Here is a 19,833-nt window from a genome sequence, read left to right on the forward strand (position 1 = left end):
AGGTGTTGGAGCATCTTCTGTGTGATCAGTAATTTATGGTACTTACAAACAAAGTGAAACAAAATGACAGACATGGTGAATTACCACTCCTTTTTAAGCTGCTGTAGAAGGTGACAGTGTCGGCAGCTCTTCCACCTCAAGAGATAGTCAGCAAACTGCATTTGGTACCAGCCGGAGGCTACTGTCTATGGAAAATGCAATGTAGTAAAACACTGTTGGTTTGGTTATTACCTTTAACGCCTTATAGCTTTTGTCTACCTCTGGGCAGAGAACCTGCACGAGGCCCAGCCATTGCTTCAGTCAAAATTGACCCTGATTTTGAGAACTGCAGTGATGCCTAGGGCTCGTGCTAGCATTCTGCACAGGGTAAATCTAAGCCACGGCGCATAAGAGCAATCACTTGTATCCACCAGAACGGCAGCCATACCCAGTAAACACAGTAGACTGAGAAATGGGAGGAACCAGATATTTTGAGAATGATAGCAGTGTGTTTGTCTATTTATTCCAGTTAGTGGAGTAAAATTTCTAAGGTTCATGTATTGCCTATTTAGTATGAGGGGAGTGAGGAAGACTTTAAAAAAAAATAAAAATAAACATGGCGTGATTTATTCCGACACGCTAGCAGATTACTTCTAATTCACTGCTTTGCATGCTTTTTGATAGCACACACTGTCAGATAGGCATGGTTAGTTTAAATTGCTTACTGCTTGTTGTTGGTTGGATACCGTTGAACAAATGTGTATATGTGTAAAATATTTAGACATTTTTTCCCCCAAAACTTGGGCATCAAACAGACACAGTTACATCACAAAAAGTGTTTTAAGGCCATTACTCCTCAGTAGTCTACTTTGGGAGTTGACTAGTTCCTCTGAAACAGTGCAGTTATAGGCAGTACTATGAACACTTTGAAATGTACATGAAAATGATTGCTGGTGCATGAGACCTAGATACTATGATGCAGAATCTTATTTTCGCCTTGCATTTGTACCTTTTAAAATCTCATTGCTGCCACAATGCAAAAGAGGGGGTAGGCGGCCCTATATATAGATTCTGCACCACACTATCTTGATCCTGTATAATGACAACAATTTCTGAATCCGAAACTAAAACAATTCATAATGAAAGTCAGATTCGTTTCTGATGTCTCATTGTAAAATTTCTGATGTGGTTTTAAAGTATTTTGCTCTTGGCAGCCTAGTTTTCAGATCTGTTCATTTCCCTGTCCCGTCTGCAGGAGCCTTTGGATCGCTGGAGAGGGTGCGTCCTTTCCTCCCTGTTTGGCTGCAGAAAGAAGATTCCAAAAGCCAAGTACATGCACTTAGCTCAGGAACTGTTGGTTGATCCAGAATGGCCACCAAAACCTAGAACAACTACAGAAGCTAAAGATCCAACCCAGGAAAATGGTTCATATCCAATAATCACTGTAACATAACAATGAATCTCAGTGGTATGTTTCTTTAGCAGTATTCAGAGCTATGTAATTTTATGGCTTTATTTAGTATTGCAGCATGCTAAGTGTTCTCCCAGTGCAAACATTTCTGGTTATTTGGTCTCTGAATACAAAGTTCAGAGCTGGACATCGTACAAATTATACATAAAAAACACTGAGCTAGATGACATATAACAGAAGAAACATTTTTTTTACTAAATTTTGAAGCCTCACTTGTCCAAAGTGAGCTGTATTTAAAGGTTTAAACTGCAGGGCAGTTAAACAGGGTCCTTTGAGTATTTGGGGAATGTTGATATTTGGTGGTAATTGTTCCACCCTGTGTTCCAACACCAGTGTGAGCGCAGTGTGCTGTCTGACACAGCCTTTTCACAGCAGTACTAGAGACCCACAGAAACCACATGGAAAGGGTTGTCAGTTATTTCTTCTTCACTTTTTATCAGAAAGCATTGTGACTGTAAGATGATCCTGGAGTTTTAGTGTGTATCCCTCCTACTTCACATGGACTAAAAACAGATTCGTACCTAATAGTTCAAGAGCGTTTCCAGCTGAGGGACAGGTAAGAGTTTGGACTTGCAGCTAGTCCTTAAGTCTGACCCTGCAGGTACTGGGAATGCAGTAAAAACTGTGTGCTCAGTCCCTAGGAGGAAGGAAGCGCATCAATCTCCTCTTACCCTCCTCTTCAGCTAATCCTGAATTGTCATAGGCTACAGAAGGACAGGTTGTTGGGGTCTTTGAGAAGGGGGATGCTGAAGAACCCAGGCCAAATAATTCTTCCCTTACATCTTACTTTTATTGCATTTAACTGACTGGTGGCTCCATACGCTCTTACTCTGTCCAACAAAGGAATTTGATTACTTTTATCAGACCAGGTTTTATTTGTATCATTTGAGCGATTTTTAATACCTTTGCATCAGCAAGGCCAGAACTACTGCTAGGAGGCAGAAAATGGTTTTCACGTGCCCTTAGCATTAGCAAATACTAATCCTGGGCACCAAGGGCTTATGAATACCAAAGGATTGGTCTACCAGTGTCTTAATTACCATGTAGTTGTGTGCAGCAATGTTAAGATGGAAACAGATGAGCCACAATCCAGGTCCTGTTATAAAATTACTGGGCTGCCTTGGATCTCTCTCTTTTTCTTTTTTTTTTTTTTAAATCTTTTGCACCCAGTGGTGCCATGAATGCTTAAAGTGTCAGCGCACAGTTTCACCATGAGGTGGTGCCAAAGAGCATTGTACTAAGCCACTTGGAAAATTAAATTGCAAATATGAGACAGCAAGCAGCAGCAACTTCAAAAATATTGGGTTTTAGAAGCCTATCAAAATGGGTAAAAAACCGAAAGCCTTTGGCAACCAAATAAAACAGTAAAACATTGAGGAAAAACTCCTCCAGTCAGTTCTTATTGCTCTTTTGAAAGAATAAAAAGTGCTAAAATTTGGACTGCCTTTTTTAACTACGTGAAATTGACTGATCTAAGCAACTCTGAACTTTGGGCGAGGACACCAGAAATCCAGCTCTGGCCCTTACACGAAAAATCCTGTGGAATTGTATGTAGGGCTGAATGAAAACTGTGGAAATTACTTCACTCTAGGGAGTGTTTTCCCTTTATAAAATCCAGGGGATAGCTTGTTAAAGTTATCTAGGGAGGGTCTCATTCTCTAGGATTCTTTGCAGCTCAGGCCTATTTCCTTTGTGTTTTCGTATAAGGCAGCGTGTGGTAATATCCTCCTTGCCTCGACGGTGTTGAACATGCCATGCCAATGTTGGAATTAATAATTGGGGCATAAATGGTTTGGAGGGTTCCTCTAGGACTGTGAAGATTAGCAGTTACATTAACAGTTACTCCTCATGAATGAATAGTACGCTTGTGGTGTACTATCCCCTATGACAACTGACAGCTCTCTTCCTGTTTTATTTTGGGAAGGCATTTACCAGCTTTTAATCAGTAGTGCAGACCAGAATTGTCCTTTTCCTGCCTTTTATACTGTTAAACTTCAAACAATATTTGTAACTTTAGAAGAGTGTAAAAACTGGATCACTGCTACTGACGTTGCCACTGTTGAGTCTTTGAAATATCTCATTAGTGTGGAATTTGGGGGGAAAGAATATTGCTAGCTGAGTGAATATTCTTTATATCTCCCCTTTATAGAAAATATTTTACTTTAGTGGAAAGATTCCATGAAGCTATGCATCTTGGACCTTGGAGCTGTGACTTACGACCACATCCTATATTTGTTTAAATGTTAACTTACAGGGGGTTTTGAGTTAGTTTAATTCATTTTAACTTGCTTGTTCAGTCAAAAGTGAAGAGAGAAATGTGCACATGGTCTGCATCTTTCAAGTACTATTGCTCAGTGCTCTTCCCACAAACTGCTAATCAGTCTGTCCTCATTCAGATGTTAAAGTCAGTCTTTCATTTGTGATGAGACTATTCCATGTACCAGCCCATTAGAAATATCCAGATAATAAGGAGTAAACTACTTATGGAGCAGTGCGTTTGTTTAAAGAGTATTCTAATATTTTTAATTAGGGCCAAAATTGTCAAGTGTGTCCATGACTTTTGGGTCATGGCTTGTGAAAGTGAGAGCAGGATTTTCACTGGTCCAGAGCACCTGCAGGATTCTTTGACTCCAGATGGAATTGTGGGTCTCAGCACCTCTAAGAGTCCGATGCTATGTTCAAGTTGGGCACCAAAATTAGTGGATGCTTTTGACATCATATGACGGAGCAGCAAGGGTCTTGGACCAAGAGCAGTGAGCTATTGGTAAGAATAACCGATCAGCTGTCTTTTTTTTGGGAAAAAATCCTTTAAAATTTTTCTTTTTGTTGCAAGGTTTTGTACTTCCGAGGGTTCAAATACAGCCATGGAAGTAGGCACAGCTCCTACTGAAGTCCCTGGGAATTGCACCTTCTTACCTCAGGACAGGGTTCAGCCCTATTTGCCTGTGTATCACTTTGAAAGGAAGATGTGGTTTGTCAGGTGTACAGAAAGCTAGCAAACTAGATCTGGCCCCAAATTAGCAAGTTCAGTTCATATGTTGAAGTATGTTGGACTTCAGAATTTGTGCTTTAAAAAAACCTTTTTGTAAATTGTTCTTGAAAGCTAATGAATTCAGATGAACAGAACTATTTAGTGGGTCCTACTAAATACTCTTGATGGTCTTTTTTCTTTCTATTCTATAATTCAGCCTCACACTGAAGAGTCTGATTCAGATTTTCTTATTAAATTATTTAAGTGTATACAGACCTAAATTTAAATCTGTATATGTCTTTCTTCAGTGTGCTAGGATTTGTAAATATAATTGATATAAATATTATTTATGCACATACTTAAAAGAATGGTCTACCCAGGAAAGCAATTGTTAAATAATAAATGTAACTTTTAAAAATTTTTAAATAAATAACCAGATCTTTAAAATGTGTATCCCTCAGGGTTGTTTTTAAAGTTCTCCTTCCCTTCAGATATAATTAGTGGTAACTGTAGATTTCAGACATTATGTAACTAAGTCTGCTGTAAAATAGGCTGCAAATAATGCTTGAGTCAAAGTGGCGAAGCCAACCACAAAGTAAAGATTGTTTAGATTCATTTGTAAACTTTAAATTGGGAACTTTTACAATTGCACTTTTATTTTTAAAATGGTCACAGTTTTTTATTCTATTTATTTTATTTCTTGTTCTGTGTTTATGAAGATTGTGCTGAACCAGTTCATCTGAAATTGGTAAATAATCCTCTACTGTATTATGTATATATTATATTAACATTAAACACAGGCAGGATGCTTTTTTATGCTGCAAATTTTTTAGTATTTTCCTTGATCATCACAACATTCAAGATTTAGGAAGTGCTTTAGAATTTCTCCCATGAAATTTTGGAATTCTAAAATTAGATTTTTGTATGTCTGAGGGAAAGGGGTGGTTTTCTGACAATTTTTAGAGTCCTTAATATGTTAATTTTATACAGTATAGCTTCAGGTTTTTACAGCTATTTTCAATGAATTGCAGCTTGTTTGATAATTTTGAACCAGAAACTACTCTTGGTTTAGGTGATGACTTCCTTGAAACTAACAAAAATAGAAGGCTCGTGATTTTAGCATTCTCTGGAAGCTCACCTTCCTCTTATTTTTAAAAAGCTAGTTTAAATCACAAGTGATACTGCATCTTTATATTTAAAAACACTTAATGCTGCTCTAGAATGGTACCCAGTTGTCAAAGAGGCACACATGCATAACTGTACATTACAATTGTAAATAGCCTTGTAAAATCCTTTTTATGATTGAAGCTATTTGAAATAAAAATGTAAATGGACAGCGTGTACTTTCATAGCTTTTGTTACTAGTGTTCAGGAATGTTTCTCTAATTCCCCCGGTCACACATCTCGGGCTCGATTCAGAGCCCATTGAAAAAGAATGACTCCCATTGGCTTCAGTGGGCTTCGTCTCAGCCCCATCTCCATGCACTCTTGCTGAGTAAGGGACATGTGTGTGCATATACACGCACCAGATTAATATCTGGAAACAATGACAGTGACCTTAGTCTTGCATCATGGATTGATGAAGGCCCTGTCGAGGCTGTAGCTTGTACCTTACTAAGGATAGTGATGCATTTCTGCTTCATTATTGAGATCTTCCAGTGCTGCATGCTTGCAGCGTGGTGTGCTGATAGCATTTCTTCTATGGTGACACTTTCATTTCTTGCCAATCTTCTGCCTGCAAACAATGTTCCTGCCACTACCATATCTGTCCTGCTCTGAGTCTGGAAACATCACTTCATGAATGAGGCTGAGACCCTTTCCATACTGCAGAGTGGAAATACATTTAAATATTCCAGGACAAAGAACTTTGTTTAGGAAAAGTTAAGGTAGAATGTGTTTTGAGAGGGGTCCAGCCGACACCCAAAAGCGTGACAGGTTTTTTAAAAACCCAGGCACAAACCTGGAACCAAAACAATATTTTATGAAACTTTTGCTTTCACCAAGATCCTTATGGACTTAGGGTTTTGTTGCAGGCAGTTCAGGGAGGCAAGGGAATTAAACTGGGGAGACACAGAAAGGACGTAAAAAGTGCCCAGCCTGGATTGCTTAGCCTTAGTCTGGAGCAGAAAGGTGTCTATTCCCTGCGGGTGCTGCCACGATTCTAGCTCTGATGCAGCAAAGCCTTGTGATGGAGAAGTGACGGGAACTGGAGGACCTTGTTCCCCAGATCCTTACACTTTGGCAGAAGTACAGGGGATTTCAAAATAAATACATACATGAATCTGAGACTGATGTTCCTTTGGGTCTACTACAAAAGCCTGTATATTCAGTTATGTGTTGGACATGTGACATAACATAAGCAAGACATTCTGCTCCTCTTAGGCGTGTATTTCTGTACCTTATTCGTGATGGGGGGATGGAATAAAGAATTCTGGCTCTACTCAGACTTCTACTGGGCAGTTGGGGCACATATGCCACACGTTCTGGTGGACCACATCCACACTGACCATAACTGTCCTCCCTCTTTGAATGCAGGTTTCTATGTGTATTCCACTGTGGGAACGCATGCACTGCATGCCCCTGGGGTCAGAGAATTTTTGCAAGCAGTATTTGTTGCTCTGTGCATGTGCCTTTGCCTTCCTTCATGAGTCCTTACATAATTTAAAGAACTCCAGGGCCACCCTCTGCTCCGTGAGAATATATACAACTGCCCTAAAAGGGAAGCATCACAGGCAGCCTTACAAACCTAGACCGGCATCTCAATAATTATTTCACCAGCAGTCTTATGACCCTCCTGGTAAGAGACAAAGAGTACAGACCTCTCGTTTTCCTGCACCTCCCATGCCTACAGCACCGTCTCAATCTTATCCCCTAGTAAAAAGATATTTTGTGACAGGAGCTCAAGAGCTGCAAGCCATTTATGATGCCTCTACGTGACCACCACCCCCCCCCCCGTACCCTTTGGGGATTGTTTAGCACTCCAGTTCCACAACTGGAGTGTCATAGCAGACAAGTGGGTATTAGATATCATCTATCCCAGCTATGCGATCGAATTTACTTACCTACCTTCTCCAAAACCCCCATTCTCTCGAGGAATCCCTCTTCCAGTGAGGAACAATAGAGTGCACACCTTTTCAACACCAAGGAAACTCTACATAGTTCTTAGTCCCTAAAAGTTGGGTAGTTGGAGACAGAGATGTATCCTCGATCTCTGTAATCTCAACCACTTTATTCACCAACTGAGATTTCACACGGTTGCTCTGGCATCAATATCCTATCCCTGGAAAAAGACATATAGTTTACAGCTCTTGATATGAAGGTCATGTACTTTCACATGGATATTCACCCCGTCCACAGGCATTTTCTCAGATTCAATGTGGGCCCTGACCACTTTCAATACAGGGTCCTCCCATTCAGCCTCACCACTGCCCCCCAGGGTCTTTACCAAGATCTTTCTGGTAGTAGCAATTCTTTTCAGACAGAATGGCTTTACTGTTTTCCCTTATGTTGATGGTTGACTTCTCGTTGGCAAAACATATCCGGAAGCCTATGAGTCAGCCTCATCAATGCTTCAACGACTTTCTTCCCTAGGAGTCAGTGTGGACTTGGAAAAGTGTCCTCACTCCATACAGACTATAGACTTCATAGGGGCCACTCTAGATTCAGTCATGGCGAGAGTTCCTCTCCCAAGGGACAGGTTTGGCACCAGGAGCACGCTAATAGATAAGGTTAGATCAGGTTATAGGCAATCTTTGAGTTCCAGTCAGAACTTGTTTTCCTTCTGGAGCCAATGGCTTCATGGACTTATGTTATCCCATTCACCAGACTTCACCTGCATTGCCTTCAGGCGTAGCTCCAGAGCGTGTATTCACCAGTCAAACACAGCATGAATACCTTGGTAATAATTCCATCCAAAGTAACTTCTTCCTTGGTGTGGTGGAAAGATCCCCATCAGGTATGTGTGGGCGTCCCCTTCCTATTATCCTTGCCAGACAAGATGATCATTAGAGACCCCTCTCTCTTCAGCTGGGCAGCCCACATGGACAACCATACGGTGCAGGGTACTTAGATGTCCCAAGAGACCAGGATGCACATCAACCTTCTGGAACTCCAGGCAGCGCGAGAAGCTTGCAAGGTTTGTCTACCATTCATCCTATCCCACCATGTCCTCATAATGTCAGACAACCTGACAACTGCCTCATAAATCAATAACCAGAGAGGAGTGAGATCAGTCACCCTGTGGAATTGGTGTATCAGGAATCGAAGCATCCTATTGGCAGCTTATTTTCCAGGAACTCAGGATGTGTTAGTAGACACCCGCAGCAGATATGTCCCCATTAGTTACGAGTGGGAGTTGCATGATTCAATAATAAATAACATTTTTGTTCAGTGGGTGACCCCCAATCAGGATCTGTTTGGCTGAACAAACAAGAAGTGCAACATACGTTGCTCCAGAGGAGCTCTTGGACTATGCCCTCAGAGCGATGCTCTTTCTCCTCTCATCAGACCATCTGAGCAATGCCTTTCCTCCCTTACCACTCCTACCTTGGGTCTTACAAAGTCACAACAGGGTACAATTCATCCCCATTTCCCCCCAGTTGGCTCCCAGATCTCCTACAATAGTCATCTCGTTCTCTACTCATCAGCCAGACCTTCCCTGATCTCTTGATCCAGGAGAAGCGCAGGATCAAGCATCCCAACCTCAAAGCGTTTCATCTCATGGCTTGGATTTTTGGATGGGCATCAACATTAGAACATTCCTGATCAGAAGCTGGACAAACCACCCTTAATAATAGCAGAAACGGCTCCACTAGGAAATGCTATTTAGCCAAATGAAGCATTTTTCCGTCTGGGCACAACAGAAACATCTCCTGAGTCAGCAGATATTCCCCTATTTTGGACTATCTTCTTTCTCTCTCAACAGCTGGGCTATCCCTCGGTTCTATACGAGTCCACCTGGCAGCAATCAGTGCATGCCACCCACCGTCAGGTGATTATTCAATTTTCATTCACTCATTGGCTAGCAGACTCTTAAAGGGCCTAATCAGAATCTTCCTGCCAGTAAGAAAACCTCCTCTTCATTGGGATGTAAGCCTTTTATTTATGGTACTCACTAAGCCTCCTTTTGAGCCGTTATCTACCTGTTCATGTCTAACCTATCAACGAAACTATCAATGAGAGTTGCATTCCTTGTGGCCATCACCTCAGCCGGAAGGTGGGTGAGCTGGGAGCCCTACTGGTGGGTGTGCTACACACTATATTTGATAAGGACCAAGTCTCTTTACAACTACATCCAAAGTTCCTCCCCCAAAGTAGTTTCGGAGTTTCACACGAACCAGTCAGTCCACGTATCTGTTTTTTCTGAATCTCCGTGCATCTGAAGAGCAGCAGAGACTTCATTCTCTGTGTGTGAGACCAGCTTTTGCCTTCTATTTGCAAAGAACAGAACAAATTAGAAAATGACCTACATTGTTTCTTGTTATCGCAGAATGAGTCTGAGGTCAAGCTGTATCCTCCCAGGGGATCCTTGAGTTGATTTCAGGCTGTATTCTGTTGTTACTAGTTGCATCTTCCTCCTCATCGTGGGGTGAGAATTCATTCTACAAAAGCAACTGCAGTGGCATTGCTTCAGGAAGTGCCCTTACTTGACATTTGCAAATCAGCTCCTTGGCGGTCCATCCATACGTTTGTGAGGCCCGATGCTCTAGTGCAGAACTCCCCACTGACGCTTCCTTTGGGACAGCAGTTCTCCAAGCCGCTCTGCTGCCTGCATCTTCACACTCTCTCCCTACCTGAGTACTGTTTGTCAGCCACCCACAGTGGAATGCACATAGGGACCAGCACTCAAAGGAGGTTACTTACCTTATAGTAACTGGCGGTTCTTCAAGATGTGTGGTCCATATCTATTCTATCCGCCCTCCCCCCCCTTTGCTTTGGCTCTTTGCTAGATTTGTCGTAGAAAAAGAACTGGAGAGGCAGTCAGACTGCGCCGCCCTTTATGCCTTTGGTTGGAAGCGCGAGGAAGGCTAGGGCATGGGCAAGGATCAATGGACACTGCTGGCAAGAATTTGCCAACTCCAGGTGTATGGCACGCATGCATACCCACCGTGGAATACTGATATGGACCCCACATCTCCGAGCGCCTCCAGTTACTGTAAGGTAAGTAACCTCTTTTGTCCCAAGGCACATTGCTTGCAAAAGCCCTTTGCGGGGGGGTGTGGGGTGTTGTGTGTTTTGCTGCGCACCCACAAATCCCACTGGAGTAAATGGGAGCTGTGGGTACGGAGAACCTCTGAAAATCAGTCCACTTCTCTTACGTGACTTCACTTTTGGCAGTGAAGTTAAAATAAATTCTGGCCTTTGCCTTTAAAATACCACTCATTTTTGCATAAGTTAAGAGGTGTTATCTTGAGGATGCATTATGCTGTCAGCCTTCCCATGTAAAATGCAGAATCATCTCAGAGTCCTCACTTGTCTGCTAGATGCTTACTGGACGCCTCTAGGCTGCTTTGCCTCTACGGTAAGACTCAAGCACCTGTTTTTTACATTCGGCTGGGGGCTGGGTTTAGAATGTGCACAAGATAGTAATTCACAATAGGTTAGATAACATGTTATTGAATCTGGTATATTTGATTTTCCAATCGTGTGGGTTCAAGTCCTGGTATGTAAACGTAGGGTTACCATACGTCCGGATTTTCCCGGACATGTCCGGCTTTTGGGGGCTCAAATCCCCGTCCGGGGGGAAATCCCCAAAAGCCGGGCATGTCCGGGAAAATCGGGAGGGAGGGCTGGGCCGGGATCGCGGGGCCGGGCGCGCGGTGCCGGGCCGGGGTCCAGGGGCGCAGTGCTGGGCCGGGGCCGCGGGGTCGGGCCGCCGAGGGGGTGCGCTGGGCCGCGGGGCCGGGAGCCGGGGGGTCGGGCCGGGAGCCGGGCCGCCGGGGGGGGTGCGCTGGGCCGCGGGGCCGGGAGCCAGGGGGTCGGGCCGGGAGCCGGGCCGCTGGGGGAGTGCGCTGGGCCGCGGGGCCGGGAGGTCGGGCCGGGAGCCGGGCCGCCGGGGGGGTGCGCGGGGCCGGGGGGTCGAGGGGGTTCGCTGGGCCGGGGGGTCGGGCCGGGAGCCGGGCCGCCGGGGGGGTGCGCGGGGCCGGGAGGTCGGGCCGGGACCCGGGCCGCCGGGGGGGTGCGCTGGGCCGCGGGGCCGGGGGGGGGTGTGCTGGGCCGGGCCGGGAGCCGGGCCGGGGCCGCGGGGTCGGGCCGCTGAGGGGGTGCGCTGGGCCGCGGAGCCGGGGGGTCGGGCCGGGAGGTCGGGCCGGGAGCCGGGCCGCTGGGGGGGTGCGCTGGGCCGCGGGGTCGGGCTGCCGGGGCCGGGATCCGGGGGGTGCGCTGGGCCGCCGGGGCCGGGAGCCGGGGGGGTGCGCTGGGCCGCCGGGGCCGGGAGCCGGGGGGTGCGCTGGGCCGCCGGGGCCGGGACCCGAGGGGGATGTGCTGGGCCGCCGGGGGCCGGCAGTGCTGGGCGGGCCGGGGGTGGTCGGCCGAGGGCCAGGGCCGGCACCCCAGGGCCCGAGCCGACCCAGGCTGGAGCCGCCGGGGGGGCCAGCCTGGGCCGCACCTCCTCCCCCCACACCCCCCCTTACCTGCCCAGGCTTCCCGCGAATTAAATGTTCGCGGGAAGCAGGGGAGGGGGCGGAGACTTTGGGGAGGGGGCGGGGCTGGGGGCGGGGCCAGGGCCCCGTGGAGTGTCCTCCTTTTGGAGGCACAAAATATGGTAACCCTAGTAAACGTGTCAGTTTTACATGTTGTTCATGGATTGAATTCTGGCATTCTTGTACAATACACTGAGAAATCGTTAGGCACACAGGAATTGCTGCACTAGATCAGACCCAAGATCCATCTAGCCCATTGTCCTGTCTCTGGTGGTACCCAGCACCGCAGGCTTCAGAAGAAGATGCAAGAACCCTGCAGTAGGTGGAAGTGGGGTAATTGCCGCTCAGTAGGGAATGGCTGAAGCCCTGAAGCATGAGGTTTAATACCCCTGACGGAATTTTCAGCATCATTATAACAACTCTGGATATTCTTGTTATCCGTATAAATGTCCGATCCTGTTTTGAATCTTCCGACGTTTTTGGCCTCAATCCGATCCTACTCTGCCTTTGATCCATGAGGATGCATCGCCTCTCACCCAGTGATGAGATTCCTTAGCAGGCGTTTGTGTGGGATCTTAGGCCCTGGGGGGAGGAGGAGGGTTCTGAATAAATTGCCAGCTGGTTCTCCTTTATCTGCTTCTTTATTGAGACAATCAAAGAATTCTAGGGTCCAACTGAGAGAGTTTTCTTCTGCAGAAAGTGTGCTGGTTACACCCTATCAGATCAGGAACAGAGACTAGCAAAACACCTGGATGTACGGATCATTTCAAGCAGTTTGCCAGATGCAGACGTAAGGCTTTACTGGTCCATACGTCCCTGAATCTTACAGTCTTTTTAAGCAGATACAACATCTGCTTCCCGTCAGTCCCCTGGAATAGCGACTGTTTTTAATGAACGAGTTTATGTTCCTGTTAGCAGCTCAGCCGCTTCAGAATTCTTGGATGGACCCTCAGGCCTGATGACTTTCGCTTTTTAAATGATCATTTTGCACCAGCAACTCTTCTTCTGTCATCTCCGCCTCTGAGAGCAGCTCAGAGCGGGTCCAGGACAGGAATCTCCCAAACATCCGCTGGGGTGAAACATGATGCCAAGAAATCATTCAGCCTCTTCAAAATGTCCTTCTCTTCCTTAATTGGCCCCTTTTAACCTTGCTAAACCAGTCACCCCAACTTTCGCAGGCCTCCTGCTTCTTATGTACTTGAGTCTTTTGTTGTTTGTTTTTACACTTTTAGCTATTTGCTCTTCTAAATTCATTTTGGCCCTCCTAATTTCCCTTTTACTTAATGCCTGCTGTACTTATGCTCCTATTTATTGGCTTCACAAGAGTCAGATTTCCAAATTTTGAAGGATTTCTTTCTGGCTTGATTAGACTCTCAAACCTTGCCATTTAACCTTAACGATTCATTAGTTGCCTTCCTAATTCTCTTTGTGTTCAGCGATGTGTGTGTCTTCTGAGATTCTATTATTATCTGGCAGGGGGGGTTAAGTATATTCCATGCCTCTTCTAAGGATTTTACTTCCTTTACTTGTAGCATTAGGGCCTTTTTGACGAATCTCATTGTATTGAAATCTCCTTTTTTGAAGTTTAGTACCACTGGTACCTTACCTCCCCCTTGGATGTTGAGTCTAATTATATTATGGTCACTATTACTTAATGGCTCAGCTCCTGTTACTTCTTGAATTAGCTTCTATATATTACTTATGGCTAAGTCAAGAATATCCTTTCTTGTGTGTTCCAAGAAGCAATCATTTGAAGTGTTGAAAAATTGCTTCTCTCTACTTTGTGCTGTTGTACCATTTGGTGGGGTGTTGAAGTCCTCCATTATCATCACCGTGTTAGATTTTGCTGCCTCTTTGATCTCTCTCAACAGTTAAACTCTTACCCAGGTTTGACAGGACCTAAAACCCCATTGTGCTTCTGCTAATACATACACTTTCAAAGCTAATTTCCAAATGTTAGGTGACCTACAACTGGGAGAGAAATTTCATATAACCGTATAGATCTCGAGGATGGCTTACGCTGAGCTGTTTGGCCATATCTGTAAGAGTGCTTGTTTTGCATGATGATGATAAAACATTAAATATTTTAATCTTCAAAGAAGAGCATACTTCAAAGAGTTTTAAAATATTAAAAGTGATCACAAAATATTGATCTATTATATGCTTTTATTGTGGCTAATACAAATATGAAAAATTAAAGATGATAAATCTTCAGTACTCTGAATTTAGAGATGAGCACCAGGATTGCCATCTGTCTGGCTTTTACCCGGACAGTCTGGTTTTTGGCTTCTGTATCCCGGTGCTAATTGCCAGGTGCCTGATTTTTGAGTGGAAAGTCTGGTCGAAAAGGGGACCTGGCAGTGTCCGGTCAAATGTACTGACCGGGCCCCCACGGTCCAGTTACCGCGGGGCAGGGAGAGGTGCCCAGTCATTAACCCGCGCCAGCCCCTGCCCAGCCGGGGCCACCTCCTACCTGCAGGCAGACTCCTTGTCAGGCTGCAGCAGCTCCCATCCCAGCCCCAGAGTGGAGGGAGCCCAGCTGGTGGAGGGGAGGGAGGTGGAGATGATCCAGCGAGTGATTGGGGGTGGGGAAGAATAAGTGACAGGGGTGGGGCCTTGGGGGAAGAGGCAGCACAACAGTGGGGCCTTGGCGGGAAGAGGCTGAGAAAGGGCACGGTCTGGGGGAAGATGCAGAGAAGGGGTGAGGCCAGGGGGAAGAGGTGGAGTACGGGGCGGGTCTTGGAAGTGGCGGGGCCATGGGGGGTCCGGTTACCAGCAATTAGAAAGGTGGTAACCCTAGTGAGTACCATCTAAATGCCCGTAATCAAATAAAACTATAGAGTTTGGGGCATTTTCATCATAATCCAGTACATTTTTAGGTTTTTGCTACAGTCATTCACACAGTAAATTTTATGATTAGTACCAAATTGTTACAAATATGTAAAATGGAAACTGGATTCTCTGGTACTAATTTATAACTGCTCATATTCCAGGCACTTCAGCAAGGATGTTGGTTTTTCGTTTAGCTGTAATCATCCATCTTTTCCTTCAGCTGAATGCATCTGTTTGCCCTGAGAAATGCGAGTGTATTCTGAAAGATGCCATCCGTTGCTCTGGTTCCAGTATCAAAGACCTAGCATCGTTAGGTCTGCCTACCAACATGACACAAATTCTGATAACAAATACTAAGGCAACCGACTTGAAGGACAAAGTCTTTTCGGGAATGACAGTGCTCCAGCGTCTCATTCTGTCTTCAAACGAGCTTTCCCTCATTTTGCCAGGAGCTTTTAAAGGCTTAGTAAAGCTAAAGACCCTCAAACTGTTTGACAACAAGTTGACTCAGCTTCCCACGGGAGTGTTCGATGAAGTGGTGGCCCTTCAGCAGTTGATCCTTGAAAAGAATTTGCTGACGGATATTGAGCCCAGGCTGTTTGACAAACTAGTCAACTTGCAGGAGCTGTTTTTGAACAAAAACCATCTGACAGAGCTTCCTGATGGAGTACTAAGAAACCTCGCCAAGCTTAAACTACTGAACTTATCCAGAAACTATTTGGCAGCCTTGCCTAGAAATATATTTAGCACGTTAACCAAACTTGAGAAGCTCTCTCTGTATATGAACAGGCTCAGTTCAATAGACTCTGGTGTGTTTGATAACCTGAGAGAGCTGCAGGAGCTTCGTCTGCGTTCAAATGACATTCAGTCCATTGCCCCGGATGCATTTCGCAATCTCCTTAAACTAAATAGTTTAACGCTCTCTCGAAATAAACTGCAGCGGTTACCTCATGGGCTCTTTCTGCATTTGCACAATTTGACTGAATTGACCTTGTATGGGAATCCACTGGGATCCCTTCCAGAAATATTGTTTGGAGAAATTAGGACTCTCCGGAGTCTGTGGGTATATGACACCAAACTCTCAACTGTGCCAGATTTTGTGTTTGGTAATTTGACAAATTTAGAGCTACTTGTGCTGACTTTCAATCCCGAGTTAAGTGTTCTCCCAGGGAACGTGTTCAGTGGTCTAAATGAACTTCTGAGTTTGTCTTTGCATACAAATAATCTCTCTAGTCTCCCAGAGGGCATTTTCCAGGGTCTGCAGAAACTTCAGGAGATTTCCCTTTTCAATAACAGGATTGAGGTTCTGCCTAAAAACCTCTTTTATAATCTCAGTAATCTCCAGGCAATTTACCTAAATTGTACCAGCCTGCAGTCTCTTCCTGGAGAATTCTTTACCTCGTTACCCAAGCTGCAAGAGGTCGTGCTTGACAACAATCCTTGGAAATGTGATTGTCAAATCGCTGAATTCAAAGGGTGGCTCCAGAGGAATTTAGACATAGTAAAAAATGTCACGTCTCTAACTTGTGACAGTCCCATAGCATTAAGGAATATTTCTCTCTTGTCTCTACCAGATGATCATTTTCACTGCCCCTCTACCACAGTCCTTCCACACCACACATCTGAGAGCTCCACTCGTTCCCACACAGCATCTTTTCTTGTCACTGAACACTTGCCTTTCACTTGGAAGACCCTCACAGCTCCTGTGCCCGTGATACATACGAATACCCCCTTGCTGCCTCCATCTGCAACTCCATATTTTATTGACTCCATCACTGAAGACGTTGAGCCGGCTGAATTTCACCCCACAGAAATTCCAAGCCAAATTCCCACTGGCATAATGAGAGAAATCAACAGAGTAAGAGAAATTGTCTCAACAACTGCCGCACCGGTCAGTGGATCACAAGACCGTCTAAGTGCGCGGCCATTTTTTAAATGTAACGTTCCATATAGTCAAATATTTTTGTATCTCTATGTTTTGGCTGTAACAGTGCAAGTTTTAACTGTTGTGACCACTTTCTATGTGGTGTATGAAGTCAGGCAGCTTGTGCACTGTAGCAATAGCCCTGCTCAATCGGTTGTACTGGTGAGAATTTTACACAGGGTTAGGAATGCAGATTAGGAGCTCGGCACTAGTGTAACATAGAGGATTAGTTGCATTACTGGGCACAGGCCTCGTATTTCGGACATTACAGATCTTGCATAGCGAGCACTGTAAACAGAAGACTGTGTTTGTCTCTCAGCTGCACAGCATTGTATATTGAAAATGTACTTGATCTACTGTGTATTTTATAGCATTTACCTGTAATAATAACCCCAGCTTCAGCCAGTTTTCTAACTTTTGAAGTGCCGATAAGCAGTGGCAAACAAACTAGTTGTAGAGATTATGTATAGCGTTTGGCCATCATGCTTAACTACTAATACTGCTGGAGAGAAACAGACTAATGTAATCATAAGGATTTTTCAATTTGTGCATTTTGAATAGCTTTTGGTTTCAGCTGTTTGAAGGATATTTCTGTACCTCAATTATATGTATTGTTTTGTTGGTTTTAAAAGAGAGGCTCCAGATCAAACAGAAGTTATGGGCTCGAAGTAGGAATGGCTGGGTGAGGTTCTTGACCTGTGTGATGCAGACATGCTAGAAGTTGGGTGATGGGGATGCGGCAGCACCTCATGGCTTGCAGAAATAATAGCAACTAATGTGTGGTTTCCATCACAGACAGTTTGGTTCAATGGCTCTCAGCACCCCCACTATACAATTGTTCCCCCAGCCCTGGCAGGAGGTCAGACTAGATTATCATAATGGCCCTGCCTGGCCTTCAAATTGTGTGTGTTTGGAAAGGACTAAACTGCACTGTTAGAAAATCCGTCTTGCAAATGGCACCTTGGATTATTGGTGTTCATCGCTTCTACAGGGTGTTCACTTTTTGGACATTAATCTGCTTGGACAATGGAAAATAAACGAGTCACTTTCCTTTGTTTCTAGTCGGTTTTATTTTCTAGTGATCTGCATTTGCACCCCACTGCAGTGTCGAAGAACACAATAGATCCATCCAGCCCAGTGTCCTGTCTTCCGACAGTGGCCAGTGCCAGGTGCCCCAGAGGGAATGAACAGAACAAGGCAATTTATTGTCACTCAGTCCTAGCTTCTGGCAATCAGAGGCTTAGGGACACCCAGACATGGGGTTGCATCCCTGCCCATCCTGGCTAATAGCCATTGATGGACCTATCCTCCATGAACTTATCTAGTTGTTTTTTGAACCCAGTTATACTTTTGGCCTTCACAACATCCCCTGGCAAGGAATTCCACAGGTTGACTGTGTTGTGTGAAGAAATACTTCCTTTTGTTTGTTTTAAACCTGCTGCCTATTAATTTCATTAAGTGGCCTCTGGTTCTTGTGTTATGAGAAGGGGTAAATAACTCTTTCTTCACACCATTCACAATTTTATAGACCTCCATCATTGCCCTCCTTAGTCATCCCTTTTCTAAGATGAATAGCCCCAGTCCTTTTAATATCTCCTTGTATGGAAGATACCCCGATCCCTTTTGTTGCCCTTCTCTGTACCTTTTCCAATTCTAATATATCTTTTTGGAGATGGGGCAGCCAGAACTGCACATAGTATTGAAGGTGTGGGTGTCCCATGGATGGCTATAGTAGCATTGATATTTTCTGTCTAATCTCTCTCTTTTCAAATGGTTCCTAACATTCTGTTCGCTTTTTTGACTACTGCTGCACATTGAGTGGTTGTTTTCAGAGAACTATCCACAATGACTCCAAGATCTCTTTCTTGAGTGCTAACAGCTAATTTAGACCCCATCATTTTATATGTATAGTTGGGATTATGTTTTCTAATGTGCATTACTTTGCATTTAGCAGCATTGAATTTCATCTGCCATTTTGTTGCCCAGTCACCCAGTTTAGTGAGATCCTTTTGTAGCTCTTCACAGTCAGCTTTGGACTTGACACAAAATTACTCATGAGAGTTATCTGCAAATTTTGCCACCTCACTGTTTACTCCATTTTCGAGATCATTTATTAATATGTTGATCGGCACTGGTCCCAGTTCAGATCCTTGGGGGACCCCGCTATTTACCTCTCTGCATTGTGAAAACTGACCGTTTATTCCTACCCTTTGGTTCCTATCTTTTAACCAGTTACTGATCCACTAGAGGATCTTCCCTCTTATCCCAAGACTGCTTACTTTGCTTAAGAGCCTTTCGTGAGTGACCTTGTCATAGACTTTCTGAAAGTTCAAGTAAACTATATACATTGGATCCCCCTTGTCCACATTCGTTGATGCCCTCAAAGAATTGTAATGGATTGGTAAGGCATGATTTCCCTTTACGAAAGCCGCGTTGACTCTTTCAAAACATGTTATGTTCATCTACGTGTCTGACAATTCTGTTCTTTACTATAGTTTTAACCATTTGCCTGGTACTGAAGTTAGACTTACTGGCCTGTAATTGCCAGGATCGCCTCTGGAGCCTTTATAAAAAAATCAGTGTTACATTAGCTATCTGCCAGTCATCTGGTACAGAGGCTGATTTAAGTGATAGGTTACACAGCACAGTTAGTTGTTCTGCAATTTGTTATCTGAGTTCCTTCAGAACACGGGTGAATGTCATCTGGTCCTGGTGACTTATTACTGTTTAATTTATCAGTTTGTTCCAAAACCTTCTCTAATGACACCTTAATCTGGGGCAGGTACCAAAATGAGGCAACATAGCCTTCCCTGCCCTTTCCTCAACATGTGCTGAATAGCAGTTGTCTTGCTGATGAAAACAGGCTCATCTGTGTTTAATATGCCTTGTAGTACAATGTGATAAACCCCGTCAGAGTGGGAGGGTTGGGTTTGTTTTGTTACAGCAAGTGTGGAGCTGCCTGGAAGCACCATGAATAGAAGCAGCCGAGTGTTTTATTACAGCGTGTTCAAAGAGA

The 19,833-nt window shown here is 44.6% G+C and overlaps 2 protein-coding genes across 9 annotated transcripts in view; both read left to right on the forward strand.

Annotated features, from left to right (window-relative positions):
- Positions 1-5,755, forward strand: part of ATP13A3 (ATPase 13A3) — a 115,530-nt gene extending 109,775 nt beyond the window's left edge. For all 7 annotated transcript variants that reach the window (XM_065557481.1, XM_065557485.1, XM_065557484.1 and 4 more), the window contains one exon: positions 1,235-5,755. In XM_065557481.1, coding sequence (XP_065413553.1) covers positions 1,235-1,432 — 198 coding nt within the window. In that variant the 3' untranslated portion in view covers positions 1,433-5,755. The remainder of the gene's footprint in view (positions 1-1,234) is intronic.
- Positions 1,310-17,872, forward strand: GP5 (glycoprotein V platelet). Of its 2 annotated transcripts, none has more exons than XM_065557487.1 (2): positions 1,310-1,447; positions 15,055-17,872. In XM_065557487.1, exons 1-2 carry the CDS (start codon positions 1,435-1,437, stop codon positions 17,013-17,015), a joined length of 1,974 nt encoding a protein of 657 aa, XP_065413559.1. In that variant the 5' UTR covers positions 1,310-1,434; the 3' UTR covers positions 17,016-17,872. The 2 variants fall into 2 exon arrangements, with proteins under 2 accessions (XP_065413559.1, XP_008173031.1); XM_008174809.4 differs by lacking the exon at positions 1,310-1,447 and adding an exon at positions 5,890-10,941.
- Positions 17,873-19,833: the final 1,961 nt, after the last annotated feature.

This window comes from Chrysemys picta, chromosome 9, assembly GCF_011386835.1.
Source record: "Chrysemys picta bellii isolate R12L10 chromosome 9, ASM1138683v2, whole genome shotgun sequence".
In the NCBI taxonomy this organism is placed as follows: domain Eukaryota; kingdom Metazoa; phylum Chordata; order Testudines; family Emydidae; genus Chrysemys; species Chrysemys picta.